This window comes from Heteronotia binoei, chromosome 12 (genome assembly GCF_032191835.1).
Source record: "Heteronotia binoei isolate CCM8104 ecotype False Entrance Well chromosome 12, APGP_CSIRO_Hbin_v1, whole genome shotgun sequence".
Taxonomy (NCBI): Eukaryota; Metazoa; Chordata; class Lepidosauria; order Squamata; family Gekkonidae; genus Heteronotia; species Heteronotia binoei.
In genome coordinates, this window is record NC_083234.1 from 9,551,036 (window position 1) to 9,570,389 (window position 19,354).

At 52.4% G+C, this 19,354-nt stretch overlaps 1 protein-coding gene across 2 annotated transcripts in view; it reads right to left on the bottom strand.

The window, feature by feature from the left end:
- The window catches only part of MCAM (melanoma cell adhesion molecule), an 84,854-nt gene extending 67,714 nt beyond the window's left edge, over positions 1 to 17,140 (bottom strand). For both annotated transcript variants that reach the window (XM_060250532.1, XM_060250533.1), the window contains exon 1: positions 17,022 to 17,140. In XM_060250532.1, the coding sequence (XP_060106515.1) occupies positions 17,022 to 17,088 (67 nt within the window). In that variant the 5' untranslated portion in view covers positions 17,089 to 17,140. The remainder of the gene's footprint in view (positions 1 to 17,021) is intronic.
- Positions 17,141 to 19,354: the final 2,214 nt, after the last annotated feature.

Genomic DNA, 19,354 nt, shown 5'->3' on the forward strand with positions numbered 1-19,354 from the left:
GCCGGCGTCAGGAGGGTCGTGGCGCCAGTAAAACGTGAGTGCGAAAACGGCCCCTGTGAGGGAGGCTAGGTTGAGAGTGTGGGACTGGCCCGCAGTCACCCAGCAAGATTCCACGGCACAAGTAGAGATTCAAACCTGGGTCTCCCAGATGCCAGTAGGGCACTGTGGCCACTATACCATGCTGCCTCTCATTTCCAGAATACGTCCACTAAACTTCTCCACAATTCACTGCTAATCCTAACTGGCAAAAAAGAAGCCGGGTTGAATTTCCTATCTCGTGTGTTTCCCCCCACTTTACTAAATCGGGGTTGTCGCACGCACCATCAGTGCCAAAAGTTGAGTCCCCAGCCCAATTTAAGAGACTCAACAGCCAGAGGTCCAAGTGGGTTGATCCAAGTGGGTTGATCCAGACATTCTACAAGGTGAATCCCTCCGTCTCTCTTACTTTTCTCTCTCCCTCTCTAAGGCACTGGTAAGGCAGCCAAGTCCATATTAGGCGGTGGTCCAATTTTGGGTCACACCCAACCAGCTGAAGACCAAGGGGCTAGGCCTTAGCTCAGGGACAGAATATCTGCTTGGTATGCAGAAGGTCCCAGGTTCGATCCCAGGCCCCTCCAGTTAAAAGGAACATATGAACATATGAAGCTGCCTTATACTGAATCAGACTCTCGGTCCATCAAAGTCAGTATTGTCTACTCAGACTGGCAGCGGCTCTCCAGGGTCACAAGCTGAGGTTTTTCAGGCCTATTTGCCTGGACCCTTTTTTGGAGATGCCGGGGATTGAACCTTGGACCTTCTGCTTCCCAAGCAGATGCTCTACCACTGAGCCACCGTCCCTCCCAAGGAACATGCAGTAGGTGGTGAAAAAGACCTTTGCCTGAGACCCTGGAGTGCTGCTGCCAGCTGACTGGACTGGACAAAAACGCCTGAGAAACCAAGGGGCTGATTCAGTATAAGGCAGCTTCTGTGACCTTTTGTGAATTATTTTCTCTCTTGTTGCAAGCCACTTCTATTCTCCTTGGCCATGCTGGAACATCCTTGTGAGCCAGTTTGGTTTAGCGGTTAAGTGCGCGGACTATTATCTGGGAGAACTGGGTTGGATTCCCCACTCCTCCACTTGCAGCTGCTGGAATGACCTTGGATTAGCCATAGCTCTGGCAGAGGTTGTCCTTGAAAGGGCAGCTTCTGGGAGAGCTCTTTCAGCCCCACTTACCCCTGTTGTCTGTTGTGGGGGAAGAAGGTAAATGAGATTGTAAGCCACTTTTAAACTCTGGTTCAGAGAGAAGGGCAGGGTACAAATCTACAGTCTTTATCTTCTGCATTCTGACATCTTTCCCAGTATTTCACCCATCGAGGGGCTGTGCTAACTGAACCTTGCCTTTGGTTCCATCTTGGCAGACATCAATAACAGCTGCATGTAAGCTCGAGTTTCAACGCAGGGGGGAAATGGTTAACTGCCTTTCAGCCCCAAGGCCCTAACCAAACCCATTCCCCATTCTTAACTGCGTGACTTTCAGTCATTCAGACCTCAGTTTCCACAAGCTGAGGCGGCATCCAGACTTTTCAGTTCTCTGAAAGGGAGTTCTTAATGCTCATTAGATCTTAGGTAATTGAATGAGGCTACAAGCCAGCATAGGAAAAAAAAGGAGCAGCGTCGGAACTGACAGCTCATACATTTTAGTTGCTTTAAGAGAATCTGTCGAAAGCAATTGCACAAATCAATGCCCCCAAGCAAGGTTATGATGGCACAGCAATACCGGTGGACCTCTGAAGGAGAGGAAGTTGATTGGCCTCGGGCACAGAGCCTACATTTAGGCTCTCCTCTATTTTATTCCACAGCCAGGTTTTCTGCATTCTGGAAGAAAAATATCACTTAATCCAACCTTTCGGAACCTTAGTAAATCTCTTGCAAACCAGTATGGCAGGAAATCTCTCAGGTTCAGACTTTGGCTTCTCTCCTGGCTTTCGCCCAGGGAAGAGGGAAAAGCAGGAGAAACACAAGAGGGGGCTGTTGAGGAGAAGTCCCTGCCTGGATGAATGAAGCCTAGAAAGAAAAGGGAATATAAATCCGTTGCCAGCCTCAACCTTCATGGCCCAGGTTAGCCTGATCTTGCCAAATCCTAGAAACTAAGTAGGGTCAGCCCTTGTAAACACTCGGATGGAAAACCACCAGGGAACCTCAGAGGTTGCTATGAAGAGGCAGCTAATGGCAAACTATGTGGCCAGAGAAGAACGTCCAAAACCTTCCGTTGCCTTCAAAACTGCAGCAGGACGAGGCCAAACTGCGGCTCTTTCACACATATCGCGTGAACCTTGAAGCCTCACCGTCCCATCGGCCATCTTGGAGAAAGCATTTCTCTCTTTGAATACTTCTCCAAGTCACGCCAGCCTGTGGCTTGGCGAATGCATTTAAAGTTGCTTTCTTTCCACCTCTCCCTCCCCATCTATTCGCCTTCCTTCTTTCCTTCTCTCAAGAATCTGACATTCATGTCTTGTGGCTCTCAAACATCTGATGTATATTCTATAATGTGGCTTTTACGTTAAGCAAGTCCCCCCCCTGCTCCACTCTACAGCATTGCCATAAGTCGGCTGTGATTTAACAATTTCCAACACACACCCCCCTCAAAAAAAAAATTGGTGCTGAAGAAGCATTCCCACCTGCACTGGGCAAGACAAGTGTCGGGCGGCATCTTTTCCTAAAGGGGCAGAAATCTCACCTCTTAGGCAAGTGGCTCAGTGGTTGAGCATCTGCTTGGCAAAGAGAAAGCCGCAGGTTTAATCTCTCAGCATCTCCAGTTAAATTGACCAGGTGGTAGGTGATGTGAAGGACTTTGCCTGGAGAAAAGTCATGAGTCTGAGTAGGCGGTAGTGATGTCGATGGACCAAGGGTCTGATTCAGCATAAGGCCATTCACGGGTCCCTGCATGTAACCATACCCAGCCTCAGTTTTTCGGTCTGCGAAATGGGGATAACATTGAACCTACCCAACAACAGCACAGCGGGCCAGCTGCACCATGATTGGATGATCCTGAGCCTGTCCCTCTCTCTCTCTCAGCCTCGCCTACCTCACAGGGCTGCCGTGAGGAGAAAAGGGCTTCCTCGACGGCAAAGAGATGGCCAGGGGATGCATTTGCATCCTTTTTTGGAAGCAGCTGCTCAAGAGCATTGGAAAGGTTCTAGTGGAAATACAGCCAGTAGAATAAGCGCCTTTTTGAGAAGGGGGCATTGTGGGGGGGGGGGGTCACCTCTAGAGAGGGACGCTATAGCCAGCTTGGAACCAGAACCATCTGGAAGTTTCAGCTTCCCTTTCTTTCTGGCTTCGCTCGCTCTCCCAGCCCAGGCCCCATCTGTCGGGTCTTTGCAGCCGAACCCTCCCCAGGTGGCATGTCTCAGAGACCAACGGCCCTCAAGAACAGGCCTTTGTGCCTGAAATGTCTTTGGCAGGTGAACCTGGCTGGGTAAAAGAGGCTTTAGGACTCCAGGAACTGGGAGTTGCTTTTGAATGGTTGAGGGAAGGGGGGGGGGGCGGGATGAACTCTGCAAATTAAGTGTGGGGAAAGGAGGGGAGGGGAGTGCCCTGAAGTTCAAGCAGCCAACTTGTTTGTTTTCTCTGCCCGCCTGGCTATTTCTAAACCCTCCTGGAAGGCAAAGTCAAGAAAGGAACGACCTCACCTTTAACTTTTCTTCTCTTGTCTGTAAAAGTGACACGTACGTGTACGTGCGCGTGTGTATGTACGAGAGAGAGAGACACACACACAAACACACACCTATGGCAGGGGGTGGAATTCTAGCAGGAGCTCCTTTGCATATTAGGCCACACACCCCTGACATAGCCAATCCTCCAGGAGCTTACAAAAAAGAGCCCTGTCAGCTCTTGGCGGATTGGCTATATCAGGGGTGTGGCCTAATATGCAAAGGAGTTCCTGCTAGAATTCCACAACTGGCAGTGCTAGGAATTACTGTCCCCCAAGCCGTCCTCTCTGTAACAACCTTGCTCGGGTCTTGCAAACTGATGTCTCCCAAAGAACTACACCTGGAGGTCATGGGCAGTAGGTTCAAGATAGACAAAAAGCAATACATCTTCACACAGCGAGTGATCGAAATGTGGGATTTGATGCCAAAGGATGTAGTGGTGACTGCAAGCGTAGGTGGCATTAAAAGGAGAGGAGAGATCCACCCGTGGCTACTAGCTACAGTGACTAAAGGGGACCTCCATGTTCACAGGCAGTTCACTTCTGAATCCCAGAGCGAGGAGGCAACGCCAGGGCCTCTATGCCCTGTTTGTTGGCCCTCCAGTGCAGCTGTTTAGATACTGTGAGACAGGATGTTGGACTTCGATCGGGGTGGGGAACTTCTGTCCCGAGGGCCGTAGGTGGCCCTTGAGGTCACTTGGTGTGGCCCTCGGGGATGGCTGGGCCAAACCGAGCCATGCACCAGCCTCTCTGGGGCCTGGCTGGCCAGCAAGGATCGTGAGGCCCAGCCGCGCTGTGCGGCAGCCTCCCCAGGGGCAGGCAGGGATCACAGGGCCCAGATGTACTGTGCGGCAGCCTCCCCGGGGCCTGGCTGGCCGGCCAGAATTGCTGCAGGGCCTGGAAAAGTTACTGTCACAGTTCAGTTTGCACTTGATTATCCCAGATGGTGTGGCCTAATATGCTATTAGGGGATGTGGTCTAATATGGTACTGAGTTCCTGCTGGGCTTTTTCTACAAAAAAAAAACCCCTGGACCTATGTACTTGCCTAGGGCGGCGGGCCGTGTGTGTGTGTGTGTGTGTGTGTGTGTGCCAGATTAGGCTCTCCCCATATGCCTTCAAATAGAACAACAATTATTCGCATTAATTTTGCTGGCCTAAATCATTCTCCCTCGGCGGAGCACTGTTTTTTAAGTTGATAATTTTTTATGACCCATGAATGATGTTATAAATATCCATATGGCCCTTGGCAGAAAAAAGGTTCCCCACCCCTGACTTAGATGGACCACTGGATTGATCCAGCAGGGCTCTTCTTATTATCTTATGACGGACTTGGCCTCTCTGCCCTGTTGCTGGCCTTCCTGAGGAACTGACTGTCCACTGTGAGAGACAGGATGCTGGACTGGATGGACCACTGGTCTGATCCAGCAGAACTTATATTCTTATCAGGGGAAGGCCTCAGCCTCTATGCCCTGTTGCTGGACCTCCAGAGGTTGGTCACCTTGTAAGATGGGATGTTGGAATAGATGGACCACTGGTTTGATCCAGCAGGGCTCTTCTCATTATCTTATGAAGGTCTTGGCCTCTCTGCCTTGTTGTTGGCCCTCCAGAGGAACTGGTTGGCCACTGTGGGAGACAGGATGCTGGACTAGATGGACCCTCACAGGTCTGACCCAGCAGGGCTCTTCTGATGTTCTTCTCAGGGGAAGTCCTTGGCCTCTGCCCTGTTGTTGGCCACTGTGGGAGACAGGATGCTGGACTAGATGGACCACTGGTCTGATCCAGCAGAACTTATATTCTTATCAGGGGAAGGTCTCAGCCTCTATGCCCTGTTGCTGGACCTCCAGAGGTTGGTCACCTTGTAAGATGGGATGTTGGAATAGGTTTGATCCAGCAGGGCTCTTCTTATTATCTTATGAAAGTTTTGGCCTCTCTGCCTTGTTGATGGCCCTCCAGAGGAACTGGTTGGCCACTGTGGGAGACAGGATGCTGGACTAGATGGACCCTCACTGGTCTGACCCAGCAGGCTCTTCTGATGTCCTTACAGGGAAAGGCCTTATCCTCTTTGCCCTGTTGTTGGCCTTAAAAGGAATTGGTTGGCCACTGTGTGAGACAGGATGCTGGACTAGATGGACCCTCTCAGGTCTGACCCAGCAGGCTCTTCTGATGTCCTTACAGGGAAAGGCCTTATCCTCTTTGCCCTGTTGTTGGCCTTCCAAAGGAACTGGTTGGCCACTGTGTGAGACAGGATGCTGGACTAGATGGACCACTGGTTTGATCCAGCAGGGCTCTTCTTATTATCTTATGAAAGTCTTGGCCTCTCTGCCTTGTTGTTGGCCCTCCAGAGGAACTGGTTGGCCACTATGTGAAACAGGATGTTGAACGAAATGGATCACTGGTCTAATCCAGAAGGGCTCTTCTTACGCTCTTATCTCTGTACAGGCTACAGAGAAACGAGGCAGACAGCAAACGCAGTGGGGCAAGACAGCAAGACAAAAGGGATTCCTAAAATATCTTTAACTGCAACATCCACAAGGAGAGTCTCCGAAGTCTTACTGCCTTCCTTCAATTGAAACCTGGCTTCTTTCAAACTTCTCGCCTCCTCCCAACACACACGCAAACACACCACACACGAATTTCAACGACTCTGACACAAAGATGATGATTCTGAGCGAGCCGTTAGCGGTTTGGAAGTTTCGTTTTCATTCAGCACAAGCCAGCAAACACCCCCCCCCCCCCATTAAGAAACGGCTCCAAAACTGCTGGCCTGTTTTCATCCCAGATGCTTTCCGAACTTCAGGCACACAACTCTCTTGCCGTGCATGTGCAAAAAGGCTGCAAAACCAGAGAGCACCGGGTGTCACGGGAGCAGCTTGCGGCCCGGCTGACAGAGACAACTTTAACGATACCCAGTGCTGGTTAACCATATTTAGGCTGCCTGGGAACAGTCAGGACGCGAACCTCAGGGCCTTGCAAAGCGTGACGGAGCATCGTCAGCTCCCCGAGGACCATGGCGAAGCAAGGAAGAAAGTCAGGACGGGAAGGCGACAAGCGAGGCCGAGAGAGCTCCGATCTGTCCCTTTTGGCATGGGGCAGAAAAGGGATGCATGTAGTGGCCCTGTGGGAATTAAGCTGGCTTTACTAGCGGAAGAGGATGGGGTGGGGGCCCAAGCTGCAAGGGGTGGGAGCAGAGAACGCCAGACATGCCAGAGGGGTGGGAAGAAAAGCATCTGGAGGGTCTAAAAAAAGAACAAGAGGAAAAGTCCAAGAGAAACAGCCCACTCGGCAGGGAAAGCTCCATAAGGGGGAAAGAAATGGCCCTCTTTCAATTGAACTGGTTAAGAAAGTGTCAGTTCTGTTACGGTTGCCATTATCTCTGCAGCAGTCACTGGTTGTGGTGCTTTCTGAGGAGCAGGAGAGAGACAGGCCCCTGCCCCAAGCAGCCTACAATCCAAATGCCAACAGGGCAAGAGACGGCCACAGGAGGGGAGAAGTTGAAGCGGACAAGCACAGACAGGAGGCTTCAAAGGACTGAAGGCTGGCGACAAACAAACTCGAACCCGCGCTTTTGCAGACAGAGGCCCACGTGGAGGGGGGGGGCATCCAAAGGACAAGAGGGTGAATCCTGCAGAACTTTCCCGCAAAACACCATCCAAGTTTCACAAGCCAAAAGGAAAGATTTTGCCAAGAGATCAGATGAACGGTTCACGCCTCTGCAGCGATGGGAAGGACCAAGTCCCCGTCCTGCAGAGGATGGTTAAGTCGGTATTTCCCCAGATTCCCAGGCGCTCGGAGCCTAACTCTATGGTCCGTTTTCCTCTGGGAGGTTACTGGGGCGGGTCAACAGATGTGGACTGGCGTTGTGCGATCAGCGATACACACATTCAGATTCACTGGTGGGATAAACAGCAGCTCGCAGGGCCATTTCAAGTTGGGGGAACGAGTGGGGGAGCTCCCCCCCCCCACAAATGTCACAGTCCTAAACTGACTGGCCAATAATGCAGCTCTGTGAAGCTCAAACCTCCCCGTCCGCATCTGTTGACCCACCCAACAAGGGGGAAATGCATGCGTGTAGTTCGACCTATTGGGGCGAGGGCTCTCGTCTAGAATGTGCTCTCAGTCTCTGAGAAGGGAGTGGAAGTTATCGGGAGGGGCTCCCATACCAAAGCCACGCCTTTCCCACCCCCAAGCCAACTGTTTAGCATTCCTGCACACGCACACAGATGTACCCAGCCATCCACTCCCAGGGATTTAGACTTCTCTCTTCCCCACCCTCTTTATAGCTTCACCTTGACCTCTGCTTGGAGAGGCATGTTTTGAAAGCAGAGCACGGATCTCACCTGCAAATCACAGGCGTCTTCTGCATCCCCCTCCAAACTTTTGTTTCTCAAGCTTGGGGGAGGAGGGGGCTATAGAAGAAAAAAGAACTTAGAATCATAAGAGTTGGAAGGGACCTCTAGGATCATCTAATCCAACCCCTTCTGCCTTTGTGGTAATGCACATTTTACAAAGGTGATGGACATATTGTCAAGGACAGGTCTACACTGCAACCCTGCCTGAACAATCATGACCAGTGTCGCCTCTAAGCTGAGTTAGCGTGAGCCAGCTCAACAGATTTTTAGCCTCCAGCTCACACATTTTTGTCTTAGCTCAGGAAGGAGGACCCCAGAGTACACTAATCGATGCAGTCACTCACAACTTTAATGCCAGGAACTCACAGAGTAGAATTTTTGCTCTCAAGACTCTGCAGCTCAGAGGGAATATTGTGCCCCTCCGTTCCCAGAGTTCTCTGCACCATCACACAATGATTACCCAGCATTCCCTGATGCTAGGACACTTTGGAAAAGACGATCTTGATGAGTGCTTCTAGTGGCCACAAAGGGGCAAAGGCTAGCCAGGCCCAATACTTTGGCAAGTTCTAAAGCTAGAAGACCATCAAGCACCTTTGGAAGGCTGCTCAGGCCACCACAAGCTTTACTAATGCTCTCAGAGCACCCCTGTAAGATGGGGCATTGTTTTCTGTTCCTGTTTCTCCATTCCTCCATGTTTTCTCTTCCTGATTCCCCACTCCTCCACATGCGACTCCTGGTGTGACCTTGGTCAGTCACAGGTCCTCTCAAGAGAAGTTCTCAAAGCTCTCTCAGCCCTACCTACCTTCTGGGGTGTCTGTTGTGGAGACAGGAATTGAAGGAGATTGTAAGCCACTCTGGGACTCCCAGTGAAGGGCGGGGCATAAATCCAATCTCTCACTCTCTGTCTCTTCCAGGAAGTGAAGGCAACAATGGCTTGCCTGAGGCTATGTAAAGAACCCACAGAAGATCTCAAGTGACCAACACTAACTCCCATCACAGAAAAAAAGCAAGTTGATCCAGAAGGCAGCCGAGGCTTGCCTTGCTCCCTTTTCAGAGGACTGGCAAGTCCAGGACTCAGAACTGGAAGAAAAGGTTGCCCGGCTACAAGACCAGGGCTTGGCAAACTCCGAGCCAAGAGGTCTCCAGTTCAAATCTTGCTGTGGCCACCAATTCACTAGGGAGTCATCTGACAAACTTCAACCAATTCTCTATCTAAACTACGGCACTAGCCCACCTTACAGGGCCCATGGGGATTCCCAAGACAATAAATACAGAGAGTTTTGAACACAATTGTTTGGCTGCCTCAACACCACTGTATGATTTTGCTTTATTTAGAATCTTTGCCGTTAAACAGAATTGTTAAGGGAGGGACTGCAGCTCAGTGGCACAGCCTCCGCTTGGCATGCAGAAGGTCCCCGGTTCAATCCCCAGCATCTCCAGTTAAAAAGGACCTGGCAGTAGCTGATGTGAAAGACCCCTGCCTGAGACCCTGGACAGCAGCTGCTAGTCAGAGCGGGCAATATTGACTACAATGGACAAAAGTCTGGTTCAGTATACAGCTACTTTGCATGTATGTGTGTGTGATCATATTTTGTACTGTTTGGTGATTGACTGAGTAGGTCAGGGCTTCTTTTATAGCAGGAGCTCCTTTGCATATTAGGCCACATCTCCCTGATGTAGCCAATCCTCCAAGAGCTTACAGGACTCTTAGTAGAGGGCCTACTATAAGCTCCAGGAGGATTGGCTTCTAGCAGGAGCTCCTTTGCATATTAGGCCACATCTCCCTGATGTAGCCAATCCTCCAAGAGCTTACAGGACTCTTAGTACAGGGCCTACTATAAACTCTTGGAGGATTGGCTACATCAGGGGTGTGTAGCCTAATATGCAAAGGAGTTCCTGCTACAAAAATAGCCCCGGATCATATTCTTCGGGGTAGGTCCCGTAACCCCAAGAATTATCTTCCCAGTGACCAGACAGTTAGGGACTGCCGGAATGCAAGAGGACGTGGGAAAACTGTGTGCCCTCCACAAGCGGATAGTTGGATACAAGCCACCGGCTGTTCTTGCTCATGACACCAAACTGAGTTTAAATGGAGAACTCTCCCCAAAGGATACAAACGCGGCTTGTTGCTCCTCTGACTCATTCCACACGTACAGCCTGACTCCAACCCTCCCGGAGTAATCAGATTCTATCCTGGCATGACACAGGAAGCTGCCTCATACTGAATCAGACCATCCAGATCACTCGGGATTGCCTACTCAGACTGGCAGGCGCTCTCCAGGGTCTCAGGCTGAGGTCTTTCACATCACCTACTGTCTTCTCCTTTTAATCCGAAGATGCTGGGGATTGAACCTGGGACCTTCTGCATGCCAAGCAGAGGCTCAATCGCTGAGCCATGGCCTTTCTGAATGACGTTCAAATGCAGACGTCTGGAGGAGCTGAAGTTTATTGCCCATGATCTTGGGTTCGAAATCTCAATTAATTCTGGCCTGGGAAACAAATGTCCATTCACCTCGGGGCCCTGTGTTCAAAACATCAAAGCAGGAGCAAACTTCCATGCCCGAAAGGAGGTAGGCGGAGCAAGGGGAGGGCCTGAGAATGTAGGCAAGGCATGTTCGTGGCCAGCGCGGGCCAACCGCTGTTTCATCTCAGCTCATGGTGTTTGAATACTGTGTACAATTCTCGTTACCGCACCTCAAAAAAGATATTATTGCATTGGGAAAAGTGCAGAAAAGGGCAAGTAGAATGATTAAAGGTTCGAAACACTTTCCCTATGAAGAAAGGTTAAAATGTTTGGGGCTCTTTAGCTTGGAGAACCGTCGACTGCGGGGTGACATGATAGAGGTTTACAAGATTATGCATGGGATGGAGAAGGTAGAGAAAGCAGTACTTTTCTCCTTTTCTCACAATACGAGAACTCGTGGGCACTCAATGAAGTTGCTGAGCAGTCGGGTTAGAACAGATAAAAGGAAGTCCTTCTTCACCCAAAGGGTGATTAACACGTGGAATTCACTGCCACAGGAGGTGGTGACAGCTGCAAGCACAGACAGCTTCAAGAGGGGAGTGGATAAACATATGGAGCAGAGGTCCATCGGTGATTATTAGTCACAGAGTATTGTTGGAACTCTCTGTCTGGGGCAATGATGCTCTGTATTCTTGGTGCTTGGGGGGGGGCACAGTGGGAGGGCTTCTAGTGTGCTGGCCCCACTGATGGACCTCCTGATGGCGCCTGGTTTTTTTTGCCACTGTGGGACACAGAATGTTGGACTAGATGGGCCATTGGCGTGATCCAACATGGCTTCTCTGATGTTCTTCTGTCTGGGGCAGGGATGCTCTGTCTTCTTGGTGCTTGGGAGGGGCAACAGTGGGAGGGCTTCTAGTGTCCTGGCCCCACTGATGGACCCTGGTTTTTTTGGTCACTGTGTGACACAAAATGTTGGACTCGATGGGCCATTGGCCTGATCCAACATGGCTTCTCTTATGTTCTTATGTGACACAGAATGTTGGACTCGATGGGCCATTGGCCTGATCCAACATGGCTTCTCTGATGTTCTTCTGTCTGGGGCAGGGATGCTCTGTCTTCTTGGTGCTTGGGAGAGGGAACAGTGGGAGGGCTTCTAGTGTCCTGGCCCCACTGATGGACCCTGGTTTTTTTGGTCACTGTGTGACACAGAATGTTGGACTCGATGGGCCATTGGCCTGATCCAACATGGCTTCTCTGATGTTCTTCTGTCTGGGGCAGGGATGCTCTGTCTTCTTGGTGCTTGGGAGGGGCAACAGTGGGAGGGCTTCTAGTGTCCTGGCCCCACTGATGGACCCTGATTTTTTTGGTCACTGTGTGACATAGAATGTTGGACTCGATGGGCCATTGGCCTGATCCAACATGGCTTCTCTGATGTTCTTCTGTCTGGGGCAGGGATGCTCTGTCTTCTTGGTGCTTGGGAGAGGGAACAGTAGGAGGGCTTCTAGTGTCCAGGCCCCACTGATGGACCTCCTGATGGCGCCTGGTTTTTTTGGCCACTGTGTGACACAAAGTGTTGGACTGGATGGGCCATTGGCCTGATCCAACATGGCTTCTCTGATGTTCTTATGAATGTAGCACTGGGGAGGGGCTGTGGCTCAGGAGTAGAGCATCTGCTTGGCGCACAGAAGGTCCCAGGTTCAATCCCCAGCATCTCCACTTAAAAGAACCAGGCAGTGGGTGATATGAAAGGCCTCTTCTGCCTGAGACCCTGGAGAGCCGCTGCCAGTCTGAGCAGAGAATAATGACCTTGAGGGACCCAGGCCCTGATTCGGTGTAAGGCAGCTTCACGTGTTCATGTAAGATCCCCTCCCCCTCTGCCTTTTGAGGCAAGTTCACGAAGTAGCAGAGAAACCCAGCCAGGGTGGGAAGCACTGAGCAGGCCTTTCCCATTAGGCAGGGGGGTGGGGAGTGGAATTCAGGCTCCAGTCCAGAAACACAAAGCCTCTCTGCAGATATTTTATGGCTCAGCTTCTGAGACGAGAGCTAACCGAGAGATGGCTGGCCACACGGGACACCAATCACAAAGTCTTCCCAGTTACTCATGGCACGCTTCCGTTCTTCTGAATATACACCTCATGTACACAAACGTGCACACTTGACGCACACTCGCTTCCTGGAAGGCAGGGCAGAGCAATTCAAAGGCTGGATTTTGCTTGGGCAGAAGAAAGGACACTTAGTCTGTGACCGCACTCCCAGAAGTCAGAAGGCCCTGCCAGTCTGTGCAAATATCCAAGGCTGCTTCTGGCTGACAAGGCCCCCCCACACACACACACACTTACTGCCTAGTTCACGAACTGAATGCTGGATCTTACATACGCCAAGTGTGCCCTCCTACCGGTGGGACGTTTTTGTTTCATTTGGCATGCCCCCAGTAACGCTTCTGGCCCTCTTTCCTGGTTCTGGGGGTATTTGCTTATGTACTTTTACTAAACTACCTTGTATCGTTTTAAACGTATTTGTAATTGATCAAAAAAAAATTACGCTTGCCACATCGGGGACCCTGAAAGCGGGATAAAAATGTTTTTAATAAATAAATAAACCATGCAAGCACGGAAGTCTATACAGTGGGAGGTTAAGGCAGCAAATGGCCAAAATCTGTGTTTTAGGTCTGGTGTGCTTTACTGAACATACGGAACATAGCTGATACATACTGGGGTAAGCATGCAGCACACGCGTTTGCAAAAATCTACCGTGTGCCTGGGTTGAGGGGAGTGGAGAACTGGGTTCAAATCTTACCCCCGCCCTTGCAAGGCTAATGGCTGAACCCAACACTGCCATGCTCCCACAGCAGCCACTGGAAAAACCACTGGCCACGGGGGCTTTTCCACTATATGCAGTGCCACCCGGCCTGTGAGTTCTCCCATCCCGTCACTCACAGAATCTTCAGGCTTCATCAAACTCCCAGTACTGGCAAGGAGCTCTCTCTATGCGGCTGTGTCTTTTCGATTTCTAACAACACCCATTATGGTAAGAGCTACAAAGTGCTTCTTATGCCTTAACGGCCGCCGCCACCCAAGAACAGCCTTTCTTGAACGCTAGATACTGTCGCTGACTCGGAGAGCCTCGGCTAGCCCAACCTCATCATATTTTCACTGCCACAGGAGGTGGTGGCAGCTACAAGCGTAGACGGCTTCAAGAGGGGACTGGATATGCATATGGAGCAGAGGTCCATCAGTGGCTATTAGCCACAGCTTATCGTTGGAACTGCCTGGGGCAGTGATGCTCTGTATTCTTGGTGCTTGGGAGGGGACAACAGTGGGAGGGCTTCTAGTGTCCTGGCCCCACTGATAGACCTCCTGATGGCACCTGTTTCTTTCTTCTTGTTGTTTTTTGGCCACTGTGTGACACAGATTTCACACTAGACCTTTAATCCTGGTTTAGCCCTGTTCCCAAACTGACATTCTACACTAGAATCAGATAAACCAACTCCATGACTCTATGATTTTAGTGTAGAATGTCAACTTGGGGGCAGGGCTAAACCAGGATTAAAGGTCTAGTGCGGAACTGGTCAGAGTGTTGGACCAGATGGGCCACTGGCCTGATCCAACATGGCTTCTATTATATTCTTATGTGACACAAGTGTTGGACTGGATGGGCCACTGGCCTGATCCAACATGGCTTCTCTTATGTTCTTATGTGACACAAAGTGTTGGACTGGATGGGCCACTGGCCTGATCCAACATGGCTTCTCTTATGTTCTTATGTGACACAGAGTGTTGGACTGGATGGGCCATTGGCCTGATCCAACATGGCTTCTCTGATGTTCTTATCTCAGAAGCTAAGCAGAATCAGCCCTGGTCAGTACTTGGATGGGAGACCACCAGGGAATACCAGAGTGGGGAAAGGAGCCAGACCACGATAACCCTTCCCCCCACCCCACCCATGCATCTCTTGTATGGCAAACCCTAGGGGGTCACCATAAACCAGCTGTCACTGAGCAGCAAAAAACACCCCCCCATTTTACAAAAGAAAAATGTGACTGGAGACGAAGTGGCAGCGCTTTTCCACCACACCCAGGCTCTTTTTGAGATGGAGAGGACACCCCTGTAGCCAAGGAGATGCTCTTTTGTCCAGGGTGTGGGTGGGTGGGGACGGGGAAGAGACCCTCCGGAAAGAGCACAGAGAAAGCTGCAGAAGGGAGACCCACTTTGGGGAAGTGGTGCAGGAGCGGAGGGGGAGGCAGGGAGGGGCAGAGCGAGAGCGTTGTCAAAGGCAACCACCTGGCTCCTACCGATTACACGCTCGGCCCAGACAGAAGGGCGGCTTCGAGTCTAGCCTGTGCCCAGAATCCCTCCGTGTCCTCCTTTCCATGGGGAGAGCAGGAGGCCAGCTTGGGGCGGGGGGAGGGGGGGTTGGGTGCAGAGTGATCCCACCTGCCGCTGTTCTCCCACTCACCGTTTCCCTTTTCTCTTCCTCGACCTCCCCTAGGAATCCCCCTGGCTCCCTGACTGAACATATGAACATATGAAGCTGCCTTATACTGAATCAGACCTTTGGTCCATCAAAGTCAGTCTTGTCTTCTCAGACAGGCAGCGGCTCTCCAGGGTCTCAAGCTGAGATTTTTCATGCCTATTTGCCTGGACCCTTTTTTGGAGATGCCAGGGATTGAACCTGGGACCTTCTGCCTACAAAGCAGATGCTCTATCACTGAGCCACCGTCCCTTCCCTAAGTGAATGCTCAGATCTTCCCAGTGGAGAGAGACGGACAACACCCTTCCCCTCCTCCCCTCTGTCGATTTTCGAATCTGGTTCCTGATTCTAATGGAGTCCAGCCGCATCTTAGGAGACCAGCAAGATTTCTGGTGGTGGGGGGGGGGGAGAAGTTGGAAGAGCCTTTGACATCCGAAAGCTTCTAACCCACCCACCCTGCCAAATCTCATTGGTCTCCATCAAGGCTCCCTTCTAAGCTGCGGAGCCTTTTGAGCAAAAATGCCACCTTGTGAGCTACCGCCGTTGTGAGCGAGATGATTTGGCTACTAGATAAATTAAGTTTGCTCCCGGGGCCAGCCTTCGTGAGCGAAGACTAAAATACATGAGCGGGAGGCTAAAAAGACTGTGAGCTAGCTCACACTACCTCAGCTTAGTGGGAACACCGGATGGCGCGGCTGGATTCGAACCTTGCTCCTCAGCTGCAGACCTAGATGGCTCACACCCTCCCCGGCTCCTTCCCTCTCTGCATGGGGAAACATCACAACTGTGCAAGCTATCCTAGGCAGGTTCACTCAGAAGTCAGTCCATGTCATTCAGTGGGGTTTACTCCCAGGGTAGCGTCCTTAGGATCGCAGCCCTGCGTCGCCCTCTCCCCCTTCACCAATCCATCCAGCCCCACAGCTCTGAGGGTCCCGATTCCCTCCTCCTCCAGCCACGTTTGCAATAAGGCTACCCAACGAAACAGGGCGTGTTGGGGGGGCTGCTTTCTTCAGGGAAGGAGTAGGCTTCCTTTCAGGACAACGCCAGTCTTCAAATCCAGTTCTTTGCAACCCCCTTTTCTGGGCTTTTCCGAACGGGCGCTTGGGGGAGGATTTTCCTCTCTTCATCCACCCAGATTCTCATTGCAGCAGCAACGTTTCCAGGTTCCACAGCAGGCATGCATTTAAAAAAAAAAAAATTGCATTGCCTGAGGAAGGGGGGGGGGGGAGAAGGGCTGCGCCCCCCTCCCCCCATTTTGAAGTCTCCTTCACAAAGGAGACAGAAAAACGAGGCTGAGATTTATGGGGCGGGGCGGGGGAGACGCTGGCAGAAAAATATGAAGATTTAATACCTGGCTCTTCCAGCAGGGAATACAGAGCTCAAGAGGAGGGGGCCGCAAGCCGGTGCGGGGTGGGGGGGCTTCAGAGACGGCTTCTTTTTTTCCCCCCTTTGCAAGCAAATCCGAACCGCACGTCCGAAGGCCCCCCCCCCCAGCCCCGGCGGAATTGCACGCGCTCGGCTAACCCGCCCCCTTTTCTTTCCCCCCACTTTGCAAAACGCCGCTCCCAGCAACGGATCCGGACGGGGGTGTGGGGGCGCGTGCAAAAGCCACCCTCTGCAGAGCAGCAGCCGGGTGCGTTTTGCAGGCGGGTCGCCGTTGCAAGCCCCCCCGCACCCGCCCTCCAAACCAGACCTTTGCAGACCCCCGCTTGCACGAAGCGCGCCCACCCCCCCAAAAAAATGCATCCTCCCCCCCTCGTCTTGGGAAGCGACGAAGCCCCGGCGTGCTCCTTTGGAGAAACGGAGCCCCACGCGCGCGAGCAGAGAAAGGGGGTGTGTCCCCTGCGCTCCGGCTGGCGCGCTCCCCCAAGGCTTGCAGCCGCAGCTCTCGCGGCGACGCCCCCCCCAAGAAGAATTGCACTTGCAAAGTCCCCGCCGTTTTGTTGCCTGCGAGAAAAGCAAACCTTCCCGGCGTTTGCGAGCCGCCGAACTCCCTCCACCCCTCCGCGGCCCTTTCCCTTCTGGGGGGCCCGCCCGGCGCTCACCTTTCCCGCAGCAGCCGGCGAAGAAGACGCAGCCCAGGGCGAAGGTGGCGAGGCGGCGGCCGCTCATTGTTCTCGGCGCCAGAGTCGAGCCTCCGACTGCGAGCGGGGAGCTGCGGGGAGAGAAGCCCAGGAGGAGCTGACGTCAGGTGCGAGGGGGAGGGCGCTGGAGGCGAGGGAGGGGGCAGCCCCCGCCCCCCGCCCGCCCCCCGCCGGCTCCGGGAGCCCAGCCCTCCCCAGCAGCCCGGGAAGCCCCGGCCCGAGCGGCTCAGGGCGCCAACCTGCCTCCTCGAAGGGATCCCCAGAGCCGTTCAGCCTCAGCTGGCCACAGGATCTCTTTCAAGGGTCCAGCCTTGCCCTCAAGCCCTACATTCGTTTTGGGATACCTTCCCTCCCTTTTAGCCTCGCCAGGGCCCTGCATGGTCGGTTGGGCCGAGAGAGAAGATGACTGGCCCGAGGTCACCGAGCAAGCTTCCGTCGCACCGCCGGGGATTCGAACCGGGTTCCCCCGAGGTATTAGTTCAGCCTAGGCGTGCCAGCCTCCAGGTGGGACCTGGGGATCTCCTGGAATTACAGCTGCTCTCCAGGCAGCAGAGATCTGTCCCCCTGGGGGAAATGGAAGCTTTGGAGGGGGGCCTCTGTGGCATTGTGCCTCACTAAGGTGGCCCGCTCCCCAGGCTTCGTCCCCAAATCTCCAGCAGTTTCCCAGTCTAGATCTGGTGACCGAAAGGGACCTGGTGGCAACCTTAAATCTTAACCGCTACACCGCAATGACAGCCAACTCAATCCCATGACCAGGGGAGTTTCGGGGCAAGAGGCCAGCAGAGGTAGTTTTGCCATTGCCTGCCTCTGCATAGCAACCCTGAGCCTCTTTGGTGGTCTTCCATCCAAGTACTACCCGTACATGTGAGCTTGCTTGGCTTCCTAGATGTGACAAGATCTAGGCTAGCCTTGGCCATCTAGTCAGGGCAAAGACCAACAGAGGTGGTTTGCCTTTGCCTCCCTCTGCATAGCAACCCTGAGCCTCTTTGGTGGTCTTCCATCCAAGTACTACCCATACACGTGAGCTTGCTTGGCTTCCTAGATGTGACAAGATCTAGGCTAGCCTTGGCCATCTAGTCAGGGCAAAGACCAACAGAAGTGGTTTGCCTTTGCCTCCCTCTGCATAGCAACCCTGAGCCTCTTTGGTGGTCTTCCATCCAAGTACTACCCATACACGTGAGCTTGGCCTTCTAGATGTGACAAGATCTAGGCTAGCCTTGGCCATCTAGTCAGGGCAAAGACCAACAGAAGTGGTTTGCCTTTGCCTACCTCTGCATAGCAACCCTGAGCCTCTTTGGTGGTCTTCCATCCAAGTACTACCCATACACGTGAGCTTGGCCTTCTAGATGTGACAAGATCTAGGCTAGCCTTGGCCATCTAGTCAGGGCAAAGACCAACAGAAGTGGTTTGCCCTTGCCTGCCTCTGCATAGCAACCCTGAGCCTCTTTGGTGGTCTTCCATCCAGGTACTACCCATACACATGAGCTTGCTTGGCTTCCTAGATGTGACAAGATCTATGCTAGCCTTGGCCATCTAGTCAAGGCAAAGACCAACAGAGGTGGTTTGCCTTTGCCTCCCTCTGCATAGCAACCCTGAGCCTCTTTGGTGGTCTTCCATCCAAGTACTACCCATACACGTGAGCTTGCTTGGCTTCCTAGATGTGACAAGATCTAGGCTAGCCTTGGCCATCTAGTCAGGGCAAAGACCAACAGAAGTGGTTTGCCTTTGCCTACCTCTGCATAGCAACCCTGAGCCTCTTTGGTGGTCTTCCATCCAAGTACTACCCATACACGTGAGCTTGCTTGGCTTCCTAGATGTGACAAGATCTATGCTAGCCTTGGCCATCTAGTCAAGGCAAAGACCAACAGAGGTGGTTTGCCTTTGCCTCCCTCTGCATAGCAACCCCGAGCCTCTTTGGTGGTCTTCCATCCAAGTACTACCCATACACGTGAGCTTGCTTGGCTTCCTAGATGTGACAAGATCTAGGCTAGCCTTGGCCATCTAGTCAGGGCAAAGACCAACAGAAGTGGTTTGCCTTTGCCTACCTCTGCATAGCAACCCTGAGCCTCTTTGGTGGTCTTCCATCCAAGTACTACCCATACACGTGAGCTTGCTTGGCTTCCTAGATGTGACAAGATCTAGGCTAGCCTTGGCCATCTAGTCAGGGCAAAGACCAACAGAAGTGGTTTGCCTTTGCCTACCTCTGCATAGCAACCCTGAGCCTCTTTGGTGGTCTTCCATCCAAGTACTACCCATACACGTGAGCTTGCTTGGCTTCCTAGATGTGACAAGAT